Source organism: Tachysurus fulvidraco, chromosome 13 (assembly GCF_022655615.1).
Source record: "Tachysurus fulvidraco isolate hzauxx_2018 chromosome 13, HZAU_PFXX_2.0, whole genome shotgun sequence".
In the NCBI taxonomy this organism is placed as follows: Eukaryota; Metazoa; Chordata; class Actinopteri; order Siluriformes; family Bagridae; genus Tachysurus; species Tachysurus fulvidraco.
The window spans coordinates 15,715,579-15,732,465 of record NC_062530.1 but is presented as its reverse complement, the minus strand read 5'-3'; the positions used below and the strand labels follow the sequence as shown (position 1 = coordinate 15,732,465).

The 16,887-nt window shown below is 37.5% G+C and overlaps 1 protein-coding gene across 1 annotated transcript in view; it reads right to left on the bottom strand.

The window, feature by feature from the left end:
- The window catches only part of cttnbp2 (cortactin binding protein 2), a 38,148-nt gene extending 34,537 nt beyond the window's left edge, over positions 1-3,611 (bottom strand). Inside the window, exon 1 of the mRNA XM_027161270.2 lies at positions 3,278-3,611. Within this exon, the coding sequence (XP_027017071.2) occupies positions 3,278-3,361 (84 nt within the window). The 5' untranslated portion in view covers positions 3,362-3,611. The remainder of the gene's footprint in view (positions 1-3,277) is intronic.
- Positions 3,612-16,887: the final 13,276 nt, after the last annotated feature.

Genomic DNA, 16,887 nt, shown 5'->3' with positions numbered 1-16,887 from the left:
TAAGGTATTTTCTTGACTTTTAATATTCTTTAGAGTGAGACACCAAGGAACTAAATATGCTACAAATAAACGTGTTTAGTAGTGAGGCTACTAAAATATCAACATAGACCCCAAGCCCTATTTATCCATTTGTACTTCTGTGCACCACATAGTACCAAAAACATTAGGTAAAAAAACATGTCTTGTTTTGTATTACAATCACAAATAAATAAATTGCAAAGGCTATATTACTTACCTAAATTCACAGAATGAATATGAATTAGCGTGTTTATTACACTGTACTACACATTTTATATGTTAATACCATTTTTTACTCCTCATCGGAAATAAATCATTTTACATCCTATATTTTCATAGAACAGGGTCAACACCCTGACTGTGCAGTTACTCATTCATGGCAGTAGGCATATTTCATATATTGCAACCTATTCTGATTTTACGAATACATGCACATGTACATAGCAACATGTACCTAAATTCATTATATCAAACTGACACATCAATTGAGTATCCTAGGAGCCCTTTTAAAGGCAGGGAAAGTCTTTAAAAAAAGGTACTACACCCTTTCTTTACATATGACATAAAACATATAATCAATAAGCTTTCTGCTTGCAAATAGCATTTTCTAGCCTGGTGTACTGGGACTATTAGTATGTTCCAGGAAAACGACTGAGTAGGTGCCTTTGAACAGGATTTACTGGCAATCTAGTGTGTGTGGGGGTAGGAATAATCAAATGGGTCTGACTTGAAGGTTTGTTACTTGAAAAGTGATACCATAAGCTGTATAAAATAAAAGCTGTGTTGACACCTGAATAAATAGTGCACAGTCTTTGAATAAATAGAAGTACAAGATGCCTGCACCAGTATAATGTATAAGATCACTGAGGTCTAGTAGCAGGAAGATTCATTTAATTGACATTAAAAATGACCAACCAGAGAACACTGCTTTATTGTGTAACATGTAGAGGGAAGCAATTGTGAATACAGTGCTACAAAAAAAACAACAACATGCCCATAGGCAACAATCTGGAAACAGCTTGTTCTTGAAAGTCACCATTCCAGAAAATTCGGAGATGAGACCAGAATACTATGATTTTTTTTCTTTAATCCATTTAATTTCTTGCTTTAAAAAGCTCATAGTTAAAGCTGTTATGCAGCCACATTGGAAAAATGCACAAACACAGCCTAAGTCATTTTCCTTCAAATCACACTCTTATTACATTCTTTACAATTGTGATCACCTTCTTAAAACTAAGAATTACATTTAGATAAATAAATGTCTGCAGCAATCGGGTTGTTGCCTGAGTCACATAAATACTAACCACATTTCTCTATAATAAAACACAGAATGATCTGCATTGCATATCTACAAAGGAAGGTACAAAAATATGCCTACAGTTTTTCCCTCGTTCTATAAATATGAAATTTGAAAATGACCCAAGACCTACATACTGTATTCCCCCTTCCCCTGGTAAACAGGTGCTAAATGATCTGTTGTTGCATACCGGAGCTTGGTCGATTCAAACAGATTTCAAATTAAAATTTCATCATCCATGAAAAAAAAATCTTAAAAACAAAATAACTATGTGATGTTTAATTTTCATTAAAATATCCTTGTTCAGCATTAATTTGAGATGTAAGCAAACTACATTCTGTCAGAACTCTAACCAGATGGAACACCCACTCGAGATGTTCCCGTCAAAAGAAACTTTCTGTGAATTGGATCCCACTGAGAATAAACAAAAGAGGTTCCTTTATAGGCGCAGAGAATAAATGAATTCAAATTCACGCATGTGATACTCCCATACCCTTTCAAGCCCTTGACAGGAGCTGGGATGTACCCATGAGACAGAGATTTATAGCTGACACAGCTCAACCAAGGGACAGCGGTATAGCCAGAGCACCTGTTATGTCGAACGGTAAACGTAAACGAGCCTCAGGCTGTTAAAACAGTTCAGATTGGCTGTATGACATGCTACTATGTCAGCTGAGTCACTGAAATTCAGACCAATTTAGAAACATCTCCAGTGAACATGCCCTAACCTCCCCTCTTCCTCGCCCACCTCGTCTATTCTCTTCTCAGCCCTGCTCACAGCCGTTCTTCAGTTCTTTTACCTATTTGTTTCCATATCTAAACACATACACACCTGAACACACTTTAATGCAGTTAAAAGATGCAACTGTGTCTCTAAATTTATCCTGATTATCGTGTCAAATTAAATAACATGCTCATTTAAAATAGAGGTGATAATAATGAATATCATGGATGAATCTTTATAATGTAAAGGCAAAAAAAGTCTTTACTGCTCCAGGTTGATCGTTGTTGCCACCGAACGTCAACATTCTTCTGGAATCAAAAACCTGATTCATCTCAATTCAAATTTTGATATCAAGCAAACATTTATTGTCTCCAATGTAAATGCTTTAAATGGCAACACGAAAGAAATAATGGCTATAAATATAGATTACAGACGGGAAAGATGACAAGCGGGTTGTTGGCCTTAACATCGTTCTACTTTAACACATTTTAATGCTCATTAATTCTAATTCATCTTTGACAAGTAACAGTTCATTCTGTCATTATTCATTATGTCAAAAAATATCCTGATACTGAAATACAATCACAAAGTGTAAACAAGGTACTCTGAGGTGTTCACAGGGGGAAACAAACAAACAAACAAACAAACAAACAAACAAATAAATAAATAAAACAGCAATAATCCAATTGTGACTAATCTGTTTAGGAGAAGACGAAGGAAAAAGCACTCCATTTAAATAGATAGATAGATAGATAGATAGATAGATAGATAGATAGATAGATAGATAGATAGATAGATATAAATAAAAAAATAATAATCCAATTGTGACTAATTTTGTTAAGAGAAGACGAAGGAAAAAGCCCTTCATTGTAATAAATAAATAAATAAATCACTGCCCTGGATACTGAGGATAACGTTACACTGTAGATCTGTGTTTCTGAATGAAAACACAACAAGTGCGTTGCGTTTTAACCTACAAACGAGTCTTAGCGTCGTTCAAGGACGTTTCGTGTTTAGTTCAGCGTTTATGTTGATGTTTTAAAAGCGACATCCTGTAATTCAGCCCAGCGGTCAAACCTACAGACTCCGTGTGGTTGTGTAGCGCTGAGCTGAGCACGAACAGGGTGAGAAATACGCGGATAAAGAGCAGATTTTTTTAACCCCCTTTCTTGCACTCGCACGCTTATTGAACAGAAGCGTGTGTGTGTGAGCGTGTGTGTGAGCGTGTGTTCTCTCACCGTCTCGACGCTTCCATGGCCAGCGGTTAGCAGTGTTTGCAGCGGAGGCGGCTGCTGCTCCCCTTTCGCTCCTTCCGACGCCATGTTCTTCTCTCTGTAGCGGTCCGTTGGACTGAGAGCGCCACACACACCGTCAACACACGCATCCGGCACGGATTTAACCAAAGGCGAATCGCTCACATGAAGGGATTCTTATTTACACGAAGGCGAAACGGGTGGTCAACACAGGTCCGGGAACAGGTCGGGGTTTTTCCAGCGTAGGCGCGCAGAGCCGTATTCCAGCTGCTAGTGTTGGTGCGGGTGCGCGCGCGCTCAACCTGACAGAGCGACACACCGTGAGGAGGGGGCGGTTTATGAGTGACGTGAGCGCGCGCCATCCTGCGCGGGCCTGTTTAAATCCGCACATTTTTATGTCACGTGGCCTGACTTCAGTCTTAAGGTGATTGCTTTTATATTAGCAGGGCTGTCAAGTGTCACGCATGGAGCGTGAGTCACGCATTTGGGTCTTTTCTCACGCTCTCGAGCCACACATTGTACTTGTCACGCACCGCTGTCTCTATGTCTCTATGGGCAGGAATCAAGCGCGTCTCCCCTGGAATTCTTAGTCGAGCCTGTCACTTATCAGTCAATCAAAAAAAGAGGCTACACAGTAGCCAATCAGAAAATAGCACTATTATACATGGGTAGGATTTAACGCAACAACCAATGAAAAAAATGCTGGGGGGTTGGAAATGTTACTCTTGCCTTTCTTCAAAACCGAGAGCCCTGACTTTGTATTTGGTTAAAATGTGGTCAGTGGTTTTGGTGAAACACAGTTGTTTGTTGTTGTTTGTTGTTGTTGTTGTTGTTGTTGTTGTTGTTGTTGTTTTAGTATTGGGGGGGGGTGAGCGGGGGGGGGGGTGTGAGCGGGGGGGGGGGGGTGTGAGCGGGGGGGGGGTGTGAGCGGGGGGGGGGGGGTTTGGAAATGTCAGTCTTGCCTGTCTTCAAGAGCCCTGTATTAGAGATCATAGAGACAGACCTGTGATACACCACAGAGTCGCCATACAGGGTTTAACATCATGCAAACAGGTGTCACATACTGCCATTCGATCTCTGAGCTCAAATTACATTAAGTATGGTATAGTGTCTGTACAGTGGCTGGTACAAAGCTAACACACAATACTGAAGTGTTAGAGATGATCGTTCTGCTTTAATAAGGAACATTTACACCAGCTCATTCATGCAATTATCAAATCAACTATTCATGTGGTTGTAGCACAATGCACTGCATTATTTAGTGTTCACATTACACATCAGGATGGGAAAATGTGACCTTAGATACTTTGACTGTGACTGTGACCCTGGTTGTTGAAATGAGATAACTGGTTTTGGGTATTTCAGATGCTCACAACCAGCCTGTTGATGATTATTGGAACATCCACTGATCTCATTTAACACTGTAGCCTCAGCCTCCTGTTCTTGGATAACAGGCATGGCCATCTGCTATTGTAGATCATTTGCCGTAAGGTTTATCATGTGTGTTCTGAGATGCTTTTCTGCTCACCACAGTTGTAATGAGTGATTATCCTAACTGTCAGTTCAAACCAGTCTCCACAGAGGCCATTCTTCTCTGATCTCCTCCTCTCTCTCAACAAGGCCATCATATTTTATACATACATATACAGTACTGTTGTGTGGGGAATCTCCCAGGAGATTATCAATTTATCAGTTTCTGAAACCCTCAAAACAGCCTGTCTGGCACCAATGACCGTTCCACTGTCGCTGAGATTATATGATTGAGGAAACTGATGAATGGACAGAAGTTCTTGTCCTGTATCAGCATCAGCATGAAGTTATGTAGTGACTATGACTATGTAGTTTTGTTATTGTTGTCCTTTGGCTGCTCCCTGTTTGGGGTAACCACAACAGATCATCAGATATTTATATTTGATTTTAGCACAGTTTTTTTTTTTAACAATTTAAATATGAAACTGATATAAAGAAACACCTGAAGATAGAAATGACAGCACATGATGTGTGATTTCTGACAATTCCTCAACCTCACCTGTATCAGTAACGTTCATGAATAGGATGCCTACCATGATGCAATCCTCTTGTCTCCACCAGTTGTATTAACCTTCCTGGCAAGCTTTTGGAAAAAAAAAGCTCTGTTCTGTCTATTCATTCCATATAATGCATTTACATTTGGATACATTCCCAGTAGCTTGATAAACAGCATTTTGAATACCACAGAGTTAGCAAAATGCGTCACTGAATGGTTGGTTATATAATATATAAGTATATAAGTATACAGTATATATGTATGCAGCAACAAAAAACTGATCTCACCCAGTGATATATTATACTGAGGGTGGCTATATGGGAAATGAAGAAATTCCAGTTACCTAATCAATTTTTGTTCTGTCTATGAGCCAAAATTGCCTTCAGAACCATTGCTAGTCAGATGACTGGTCAGAATTCTGTTCTGTTTTCATTGTTATATACTTAGCATTGTGGGTACCAGTGGTCAAAACATAAATAACAATCATGTCACCATTATTAACTCAGTTAGAGCTAGCTAACTTGTTAGGGTCCTCTAATTCTTTGCATAACAAACCATGACAGTTTCACACTATCTTGCCTCTTTTCTAAACCGAGCTCATGTATAGTGAGTTAGTCCTGAGAAAGTTTCTATTTTGTATTTGCCAATTAAAAATTTGACCCCAAAATATCTAATAAATATAACCCCAAAAACCTCTCCATATAAGCCATCCAAGAGGAGTTATTAGTTTAATAACTACACAATCATTATGTATGATTGTGGGTGACCATGAGTTTAAATAATAATGCATAGGCTACTTTGGTGTGAAAGTTGCTACCACATTCCAATTCCGAAAGATTCCATTTTCGGAGAGTTGATAGAATACGTGTATAAACACTTACACAAAAGATTTTACAACATCAGGCATGGAAACATTTGTTACTTTCGATTTCACAAATCTTGTGATAATTAAACTAATAATTTTTATATCAGTAGGCATGTAAATAAATGATGCAGTAGAGAAGCATATCTATCAAAGTCTGTTAATGAGTCTCTTTATTCAATCAAATCAATTTACAGAGATAAAGTAATTGGTTGCATTTTAAGAGAATGACATGGCAAAACTCAACATCTGTACGAGGGACCAGTACATCCACCAAACGCTGTTCTCTGAATCTATGTGCTCTAGCCCTTAACATACAACAAGTGAGCTCACTATAGTGAGTTCGGGATATCATGTGACCAAATTCACTGTTCACAGGCTTTAGTTCATTTTTTCAAAAATGAAAAGTATTGAATAATATAATCAAAAAGAGTTCTGAATTAAAAAGCAATATACTGGCCTGCACAGCCTCAAAAAGACAAAGACTAGCTTTAAATGATGGATGAGGTCTGCCAAACTTGTGTAAGTGTGTTTCCTGTCCCTATTGGGGGTTTGGCACAGAGAGACTGAGTGACTGTTGGGATACAGAGACTCTCAGTGACTCCATGCTGGCATCAACTATGGTCATCCCACGTTTATGTGTACTTCCTCTACTGCTCTGTCCCAATGCACTTGTCCAAGACATTAGGAGTAAATGGCTTCAGTCATAATAAATGGTTAAGACTGTAACGTTTTTCATTTCAACACTGATGAAGAAAAAATGATCAGCCTTATGTAGGTCCTACTGTCCATTTTGCATGTGTTAAGAACTAAAAAATCTGTATATTCTTAATTCTGCTCCTTCTGAGTCTCTTTGTGTTTTTTTTTCACATAATATCCATGTGTTGTGTCAATACCAATAAAGCTGTACTGTCACATTATACCCAATTACATTTGACATAAAGCATACTGCCACTTTATCTCTGACAGGTTTGCAGCACACCATCTGCACTGCATTTTAATTGGAATGTTGCAATGCTGTCATTGTGACATTGTCCTCTACTTGGTGAATCACAATTAATAATCTTTAATATTGTTTGTATAAATATTATTCTTCTGCAGGTTGTATGAATCTGAGGAAATGAAAAATTGCTTGTTTTGTGAGCTCTTGTGTATATCTGTAGCATAGTCCTAAAAAAACCCTTTTAATTATATTTGTTTCTTTAACGATAAAAGTACAATGCTTGTACATGTTCTAGGATTATCTAATCATTAGATTATTCACTTCAGTGTTTCCCTTTTGTAATCGTTTGACAACTGTTCACATGACCATCTTAATTTGAAAGTCATTAATAGAAATATATAAATAAATTTGACATATAAATGGTATTAAATGAAATGGTGAAAAGGTGTGGTGCTCTCACACAAGATAAACTAACAAGAAAGCAGTGTGTCTAATGTCTTACTAAACATTACGAGCAAACAAGTGAAGTCTTGAAATAATATGACATGATGGGAAGGGAGTTGACACAAATAAAACTTCCATAGTATTTAGGTGGATTGTTTCATCTATGCATTTTGATAAAAAACTGATGTGTAAAATGGAAACTTAGATGTTTAAATCAGTCTCCATACTTTATTCTGTCTGTCTGTTTTGTGAGGATGTTTATATTCCATAGACCAGACACATGGGGGTGCTGGTTAGGTTTGTGCAGGAACATCAGAAAATATAGCCTGATATTTAGGCTCTTGCATGGTTCTGACTCCAGTCTGTGTAATTGAATCTAATTCTGGTTGCCATGAAAGTAAATTAAATCACTTTTAGACTTTTGCATGCATGGAGCTATTACCATCACGGACAGAATGGACCCTGATTGTAACACCTTATTTCAGATATTTAGGTATTTATTGAATATACAAAACCCAGAAACTGACAAAATGATTTCTCTGATCATCACTTCATCTGCCTCTCTACTTACCCTGATGTGCCCATCACTCTAGAACAGGGTACATCTGGATGTATCAGACTACATGACCTTTTCATTTTTTTGACCACATTATTTCCTCAACGATGATGATTCACCACTATCCTTCCAGGTTTTAATAATGTATTAGACAGTTCTTAACCATATTTAGTCAATTCAGCAGTGTCCTAGTTGATAGATAGATAGATAGATAGATAGATAGATAGATAGATAGATAGATAGATAGATAGATAGATAGATAGATAGATAGATAGATAGATAGATAGATAGATAGATAGATAGATAGATAGATAGATTCAATATTTTTTGTGTTCTTGTCAGCATGATCACCCTCCTCAGAGAAGCTCTGCTCAGCTCTATTTATTTCCTATGACAGCTACAGCATCCAGTATCCAGTACCAGATCTAAATGGTTCCTGGCATGGCTTCAGAGCTGAAATATCACGTTAGTTATTTAAGCAAAATCTCTGTGTGTATGTTATTACAGTAAATTTTAAATTTGTAGCTCTTTATTGCTCTTTGATTGCATGCTTTTTTCTAAGGTGGGGTCTTTTAGTAACCATGGAAATGTTGTTTATTTGTTAACTGGTAAAATGTACTAACCACTAGGGGGTGCTGTTCTATCAGAATTTATTTTTTAAATATGCAATAAGTCTGTATTATTTACAGGATGCACTGTGTACTGAAGCGCAAATGGACGTACATCACATCACATCGCATCTCTTCATAGTTTGTGAATGCTGAAGGTCGTGAAGGTTATATTAGTACTTTCAGTGATCTCTGCGCGCACACACACACAAGCACGAACGCACACACACGCAGACACACACGCAGACACACACACACACACACACACACACACACACACACACACACACACACACACACACACATACACACACAACATGCACAAAAGCACACACGCACGCACGCACGCACACACACACACACACACACACACACACACACACACACACACACACACACACACACAGACACACACACACAAAGAGAGAAAAAGAGTACAAGAAAGAGAAAGTACAATTTACATCAGTCTTTGGTTATTATTGCTGTATGGTGTGCCTTAGGTCTGTATACAGTATATAGACTAATCAGTTAGAATCTAAACTAATACTTACACGAACAGTATGTTCGCCTCCATATGTTCTGATGCTCCTTACTTTTTACTAAGCCGTGCCAAAGGAGTGGAATCCTTGTGGCTAAAGCCAAGGGTAGTAATGGAAGTAATTCTTATGATGTCTAGTTGACATCACACTATCTTGCCTTGAAAGATTATCTGTGGCAGTTTGCTTACAAATAATCGCACTGGCCACACTGTTCATGCCTTTGAGACAGGATCTAGCTCTCTGTAATGTAAGGCCTATATTTGGTGTTAGATATCCAAAATGAGCTTCCACAATGCAGATTTCCAGCAAAATCCTGCACCAGCGAAGCAAGTAGTGCCTCACAGTTGGGTAGGGGTGAGTAGTTGAGGTGCTCCATAAAGATTATGTGAGAAATATGCATCTCATGAGTGCCTATGTAACGGTATGCAACAGCAGCTCTCTGTTGACTCCAAGCCATAATTTACAGTTGAGAGACAGCTGAAACGAATGCTTTGTTTTCTTCCCAAAACAATGATGTCATCTACCATGTCTTATGTGATGAATTAGTGCAGCACTTCATCTTGCACTACAATGGAATGCATTGTTCTTTTACTTTAGTTCTACACATGCATATCATCACATCATTCAACACCATGTATATCTGCTTATTTTTTTAGGATGAAGCTTTGACTTTTTTCCTTTTTATCACTGTGTCTATTTTTCTGTGTTTACTTGGTTGCTATGTAACATTACCCCAGTTTGAGGCCTTTAAGTCTACGTCACATTTAGTCTGGTTACAATTACTAAGCAGAAGCCTTCAAAAACAACTTTGCAGCTCATGGCAAATTTCCTATTTTGCTTGTATGCAGTATTAGATATTTGCACACTTATTCCATTTTTCTTTTCTCCTGGGAAGCATTGGGAGTGTGGCAAGTTTTGTTGGCACAGAATAGCACATTGTGTTATGGTCTTTCTTTTCAGGCAGGAAGGCAGTGGTGGCTTTACAAAATAGTGACAATATCCAGCTCCCAGTCCATCTCTAAAATAGGGCTCAGTGCCTGGAATTTATGATGAAGCAGATGAAGCAGGGTTTCCAATGCACTAGTTCTTGTTAACTGAGCTAACTATTTAAAAAACATACGAGCATAATAACAGTGATTCTGACCTGTGTAATTCATATCCTTGATGATAGCGGTAATGAAAAGATTAGACAGATCCCACAAGTTGTTTTAAATGTATACCATATTGTATGAATAAGATATAAGTATTATCAAAATACATGTATAGAATTTATTGGCATTGCAAATTTATCGCCTACAGGAGAAAATAAACACAACCACATTCCTGGGTGCTGTTTGTGCTTAAATGTATCTGAACTGACAAATACTGTATATGAACAAAATTATTGTCAATTCTTACCTGACATGCTTGACACAGTGGTGAATGGAGATAATGTTCAATTATTGTAAGGATGATGGATAAATTTCAAGCACATCAGATTACTTTTTGTCTGAAGAATTCACCACACCATGAACACAGGCCTAGTTTAAGCAGGAAATTAGGAAATTCCTGTCTTGCTCTCCTGTTTTTATACAGACCTGTGAAGAAGGACTAAGTAAGTCACAATTTTGTGATTTGGGATATTCTATCATTGATAGAACTTAGTAAAATACCAGTTAAACATTGTTATAATACTATATAACTGCAAATTGCAAATAATCAGCAAGAAAGTGATGGTGTGTGAGCAGACCACCCTTTGTTAATGAACATAAAATTGAGTTCATGGTGCGTTAGTGCAGATTAATGCAAGGAGCAGATGACATTGCTAGCATGTAGAAGGATGTACAGTAGCTTAAACCTTGGACTGGATGACATCCAACCAGAACTGCTTTCATCTTTCATGATGGAGACGCACCCTGGAACTCACACGCACGCACGCACGCACGCACGCACGCACGCACGCACGCACGCACGCACGCACGCATCCACGCACGCCTGCACGCACGCACGCACACATACACACACACACACACACACACACACACACACACACACACACACACACTTTCACACGAAGCTCCAGGTTAAGCATATTATTATGTAGTTACATTTTAAACATACTAAGAGATAATATGCTATAATGAAAAAATATTTTAACATTTTTACAAAAGTCTATAAATGTATTAAAAGAAATAAAGTTAAGGACTCTCTTGTTCAAAAACAGTCTGCACATGACATTTTACAATTAAATGCAATTGCTCTACTGAAACATAAGGCAATGTGTCACTATATTCACATTTGGAAAAATGTTATGTAAAAATTTTGTTATGCACCTGAAGGCAGATGTAGATGAAGTTCAAATGTAGGCACTACATGGTTATTTGTTAATATTCCCAGTTTTTAATTTATATATAAATATAAAGATAAAGATCCTGCACATTTTGATCAAAGCAAGCATTGTAGATTAGAATTTTGCTTCAGGTACTGTGAGGTGAAACAATACATTTGAACAATACATTTTCTAGAATAATTTCATTGTCTAAGCAAATGTAGTGTAGGTAAACAAAAATGAAGAATGGACCAAGAAATGAAGTCATTTTTAAATGCAAATTTCATTATATCATCCAGAATACAGTGACATGCATCAACTCTGAGAATAACAATAATATTTCTGAGGAACAGAGCTGTGTTTTGTTTAGACCTCAGGCATGAACTCAGAGTAGCAATTCAAACCCTAATAAAGACAAAAGCCTCATGTAGAGGCGGGTCACACTGCAGGATGTGTTTATTTTCCTTCCACACAATATCCAGTTAAGCGGTCAGAGAGCTATGTACTTCTATGCCAGCTTCAGAAGACTACCAGGCACTGGTGGGAGGGTACAGTAAATATTATAACAACACAAATAAAGCTCTATATAGTCTCATGCTTTGGAGATCCTTGGTTATACTGATTTCCCTATGGTAACATTCCTCCTCCCAGGGCTTCAGGATCAGCCTACTTAGTGCCCTTCATACAAGAAGTACTGTAAATCTGCTACAATCTTCACAGCGCTCATACATACTGGAGGCTCATAATGCCATTGCCCTTCCATGTCCAAACTTTCATTTGAGCAGTGATTGATCACTTTTCCCCTTCTATTGCAGCATTTTTCCAGATGCTATAATATAACAAAGGATATTGCATCACAATGGACCACATTTCACCTCCAACTACCCATGATTTTCTGGCCTGATACAGCCACAGGTGCAACAGCTGTTGAAAAGTAGATTAAAAAACATTGGCAGGGAAAAACTTCCTGAGATGATATAAGGAAGAACGTTTGAGAGGAACCAGTTTTTGGGTGACAATAAATTAATTTACCTTGTATAACCTTATACTTATATGTTCAAAAAATGCGATTGTATAACCAGGAAATCTGATTCTAGTTTTAACATGAAGTCAATCTTGTAATTGTTCACTGATGGAGACTTGAGTGCTAAACTGTTTGTGGCAATTGCAATCCAATCACATTTCCATGGTTTCTAAGTAGTTCTATCCTAAGGAATAGCTCTCGGGTGACCTTGGTACAGTTATGCAGCCTCTGGGGACTTCTAGCTTCAGTCAGTTAGTCAACATGCTGTAGATTACAAGTCATTAGTACAAAATAGAATGGAGAAATGCTAATGTGTTGACACTGTTATGAACTGATAATACTTTCTCAGTGAGGGCTGAAGAGTCAGAGCTATGACTCAGAGAGCTGGAGCAGCATGTCCCTGGAGCCTGCTGCCATTTTAGAACCTCATCACTATCCTGCCTCCTTTCACACCAATATGTCAATGTGAGACTAAACTCCTTATCATGGAAAAGAACATTCCTGACTCATTGTTCTTTAGTCTGACCTCAAATATAGCATCGTTGTATTATTTACATTATTAGATTCATTAATTCATTTCAACATTTTTGGTAAACTAAGAAAATGAAGGTTGACAGTGACTGAGGCTTCATCAGAAACACCTAGATGTATGAAGGCATATTCAGAATTCAGCTCTACATAAACTGTTCTGGATGTGCTGAAAGCATCTGGATACCAGGTAGATAATATACTGTAACATGAGCAGTTCCATGAACCTTTGAAACACATATCATGTATTGCATTGGGTTGAAGACTGTATTATTTGTAGGAATTAATTACGGTCTAGCTGTGAAAAGCTGTGACAGGACCAGTGAAAGTAAGCTATCCAAAAATCTACCATAATTTCCTGTGAAACTCAGGAATCATAGATGAGTTTCAACGTCCATTACTTGTTACTATCAGAGGAGGGATGTCATAACAGCTGAGAATCTAAATTCTCATGATAGACTCTATCTTTACTCTTTGCTGTTCCTGAAATATGGAAAGGTAAATGTAATTTAATATTAAACAGATGCCCTTACATGATAAAACGATATAAACATACAGAGGCTTGTATGAGTATTCACCCCCTTCAACTTTTACACATTTTGTATTGTGACAAGCTTGCAATAAATTCTTGAACTAGAAAGTTGGAAGAAAAAAGTTATATAAGATAATAACCACAAACTATCTGTAAAACACACACAATTGTTCCTGGATGCCCCAAAGTTCTTCTTGAACACATCTAAACAAACTGTATCATTCAGACCAAGATGTTATTAAACCGAGTCTGGAACAATTTTCTGGTAACGAATCAATGTTTGATTATAAAAACAAAAAAATAGCCCATTCTTTAAAGATTCAACTGTGCACCATGTAATCTTGTTATAAAACAACTGTGACTACCCAGAGAAGGCCCTCCATCAGAAGTTCATCACTGGGATAAGAGATAAGGTTTTAGTCAAGAGTAATGGAATACTTATACAAGACAATTCATATGTACATTAAATTCTTGGAATTTGGCAGACCCCCTATCCAGAGCGACTTTTATCTCATTTTTCACAACTGAGCAATTGAGGATTTAGGTTCTTGCTCAGGGCACCAGCAGTGGCAACTTGATGGACCTGGGATTTGAACTTACAACCTTCTAATCAGCAGACCTTTACCACTGAGCTACCACATACCTTTGATTACTTCTAGAGCTTGTGTTTTTCTGCATCCACTATAGAGTCATGTCACTGAAGAAGCTTTGTGTAAAATGCTCGCATTACTTATTTACTTTTCCTGAGAAAGAACTGTACAACATGTAAGATAAGTCCATGACAGTGATGATTAAATATATTGTGCCTATGTGATTGTGGCAACAGCTATTTTGGCCTGAGTCTCCAAGGCAGAGTGATTTCAGGATGGAACTCTAATCCTGGCCTGGTGATACAGTAAAAAGTCACACAGACTGGCATTGTGCTATGCCATTTTGCTTGAAGCCAAGGGAGTTTAGGTTTCAGAAGGACAGTCAAGAGCAAACTTGCTTTAAAAAGGCATACTAGAAAAAATGACATAACTCCTCAAGACTGTATGGATGCATATAATACAGAGCTCTCAAGTTTTGAAGATAGGCAAGAGTGACATTCTGCGTGAGAAATACAATGTGTGGTGGGAGAGCGTGACAAAAGACCCAAATGCGTGACTGTCACTCTCAATGCGTGACACTTGACAGCCCTGATATAATTATATATCTTAAAATCCTTTGCCTCTTTTGTCAGATCTGACTTCTTATTATTCATATGACAAAATATGTGTCTTGTTTTATCTGCCCACATGTTCTACGTCCATTCTTGGCATCAAACCTGAAATAAGAGTGCTGCTGCTTGTGTTAAATGAAGAACGACCTTTGTATATTCTCTAGTGAACTGTTGCTTTAGATCCTAGTACACAGCAATAATCTTGTTGTGAAGTAAAAGCCTATTAAAGGAAACAGTTTAGAGCTTTCGTTAGAAATCTTCTAACATATTGTGGCATTTATGTTAAGTTATTCCTCAGAAAGCCACTGAAAGAGCATATTTGTGGTTGATTCTTGTAAGGGATCTCCACATACCTTTAAGGCTCTCTGTTGCTATGTTGTTTTGTTGTTGTATCTAAGTGTAAGACAGGTCCAGGTTTCAGGCTGTGTATCAACGTTTGACTCCTCTTAAAGCTGCTAAACTTTCCCTACCAGATAATGTTGTGCATGGATCAGATTCTTATTCATGTAAGCAGGATAACAGCTGCAGCCCAGAAAAGCTCACCCATGCTTTCAAATTTAGCCAAAACCCGGTTGGAACTGAGAATCCTAATTCATTGACACAGTGTTTTAGCATAATGCTCGATGTTTTATTGACCTACATTAAGTCCAAGTCAGGTTACCATCCAATTGGGCTTCCTCCAAGTTTTCAGGTTTGTTCCCACCTCCCCAAAACCTGTGTGTAGATTGCATCCCATCCAATGTATATTGCCACCATTATCCTAGTACACCTGTGATATGCTCCAGATTCACTGTGACACTGACAGAATAAAACATTAACTAAAGACACAATACAAAAATCCAAAAAAGAAATAGAAGCCTACTTGTTTAGGAAATGTCACAATGATGGAAACACTGGAAGACTGCTTTATAATTGCTTTCCTGTTGAAAAATTACCTCCATTACATCATTCCTGCCTTGAGACCCAACTGACTAAAGTTTGTTCCATTTTTCCAAGGTTTTTCCTACTTTTTGGTCATTGAGAAACACTGAACAGTAGGTATATTGTAATGTTCTGGTTATCCATGATATAACATGATGTAATACAAATCAGAAAATGCTATGTTTATTATTCCTCTTCCATCTGTGTAAATATTTAATGGTAGATATTGGCAAATACAGCTAAAGTATCCTTATATCTCACTCTCATCCCTTAGATAATGGGTAAATGTCATGAGTTGAGTGCTGAGCTGGATGGTCTGTAAGTGGAAGTGGTGAGAAGAGTTTGGACTTTACAAGGCGAGTTTATTTGTGGAAACAAAGTACCCTGGACCCAAAGTACCCTGCCCAATCTGAGTCAGGAGGCAGCCCTTCCACTAATGTCCCCAGTTGTGCACAAATACTTGTCTTTAATGTAAGATCTACCATAATGTATTGTCTTGTACAATCATTCCCTTTTATAGCAGTACAGACATTTGTGAGAACCACAGCTGGGACAAAAGGTAACTTTTAAATACAATAGGTATAGTATGAGACTTTCCTCAACTGTATTTTTGTTCTTCCTAAGAGATTTTGGCTTGGCTAGCAAACCATCTGGTCCACTTAGAAAATATTAATGTATGTTTAGATTTCTAATCAAAGATTTAGGACACTAACTCTAAAGCATACAGGAAGATATGTGATTATTTTAGTAGTAGCATGAATTAATAACCAATGTGGAAGTGATGTGGAATAGAATGAGTTAGGAGTCCACAATCTGAGTCTTGATGTAGAAATAAAAGTTAGAATGTAAGTATTGCATAAAAAGTAAAAAACACACTAGTTGAAGAGAAAAAGTAAAATCCAGTTAACATTATCATCAAACATTATTATTATTATTATTATTATTATTATTATTATTATTGTTGTTGTTGTTGTTGCCGTTGTTTTTGTTGTTGTTGGTGGTGGTAATGGTGATGTTCCATTAACACTGGAAAAAAATTATGAAATTATTTTGGAAATGGTCTGAAGTTTCAAAAAGTCTAAATGAAGTGATTACACATTCGA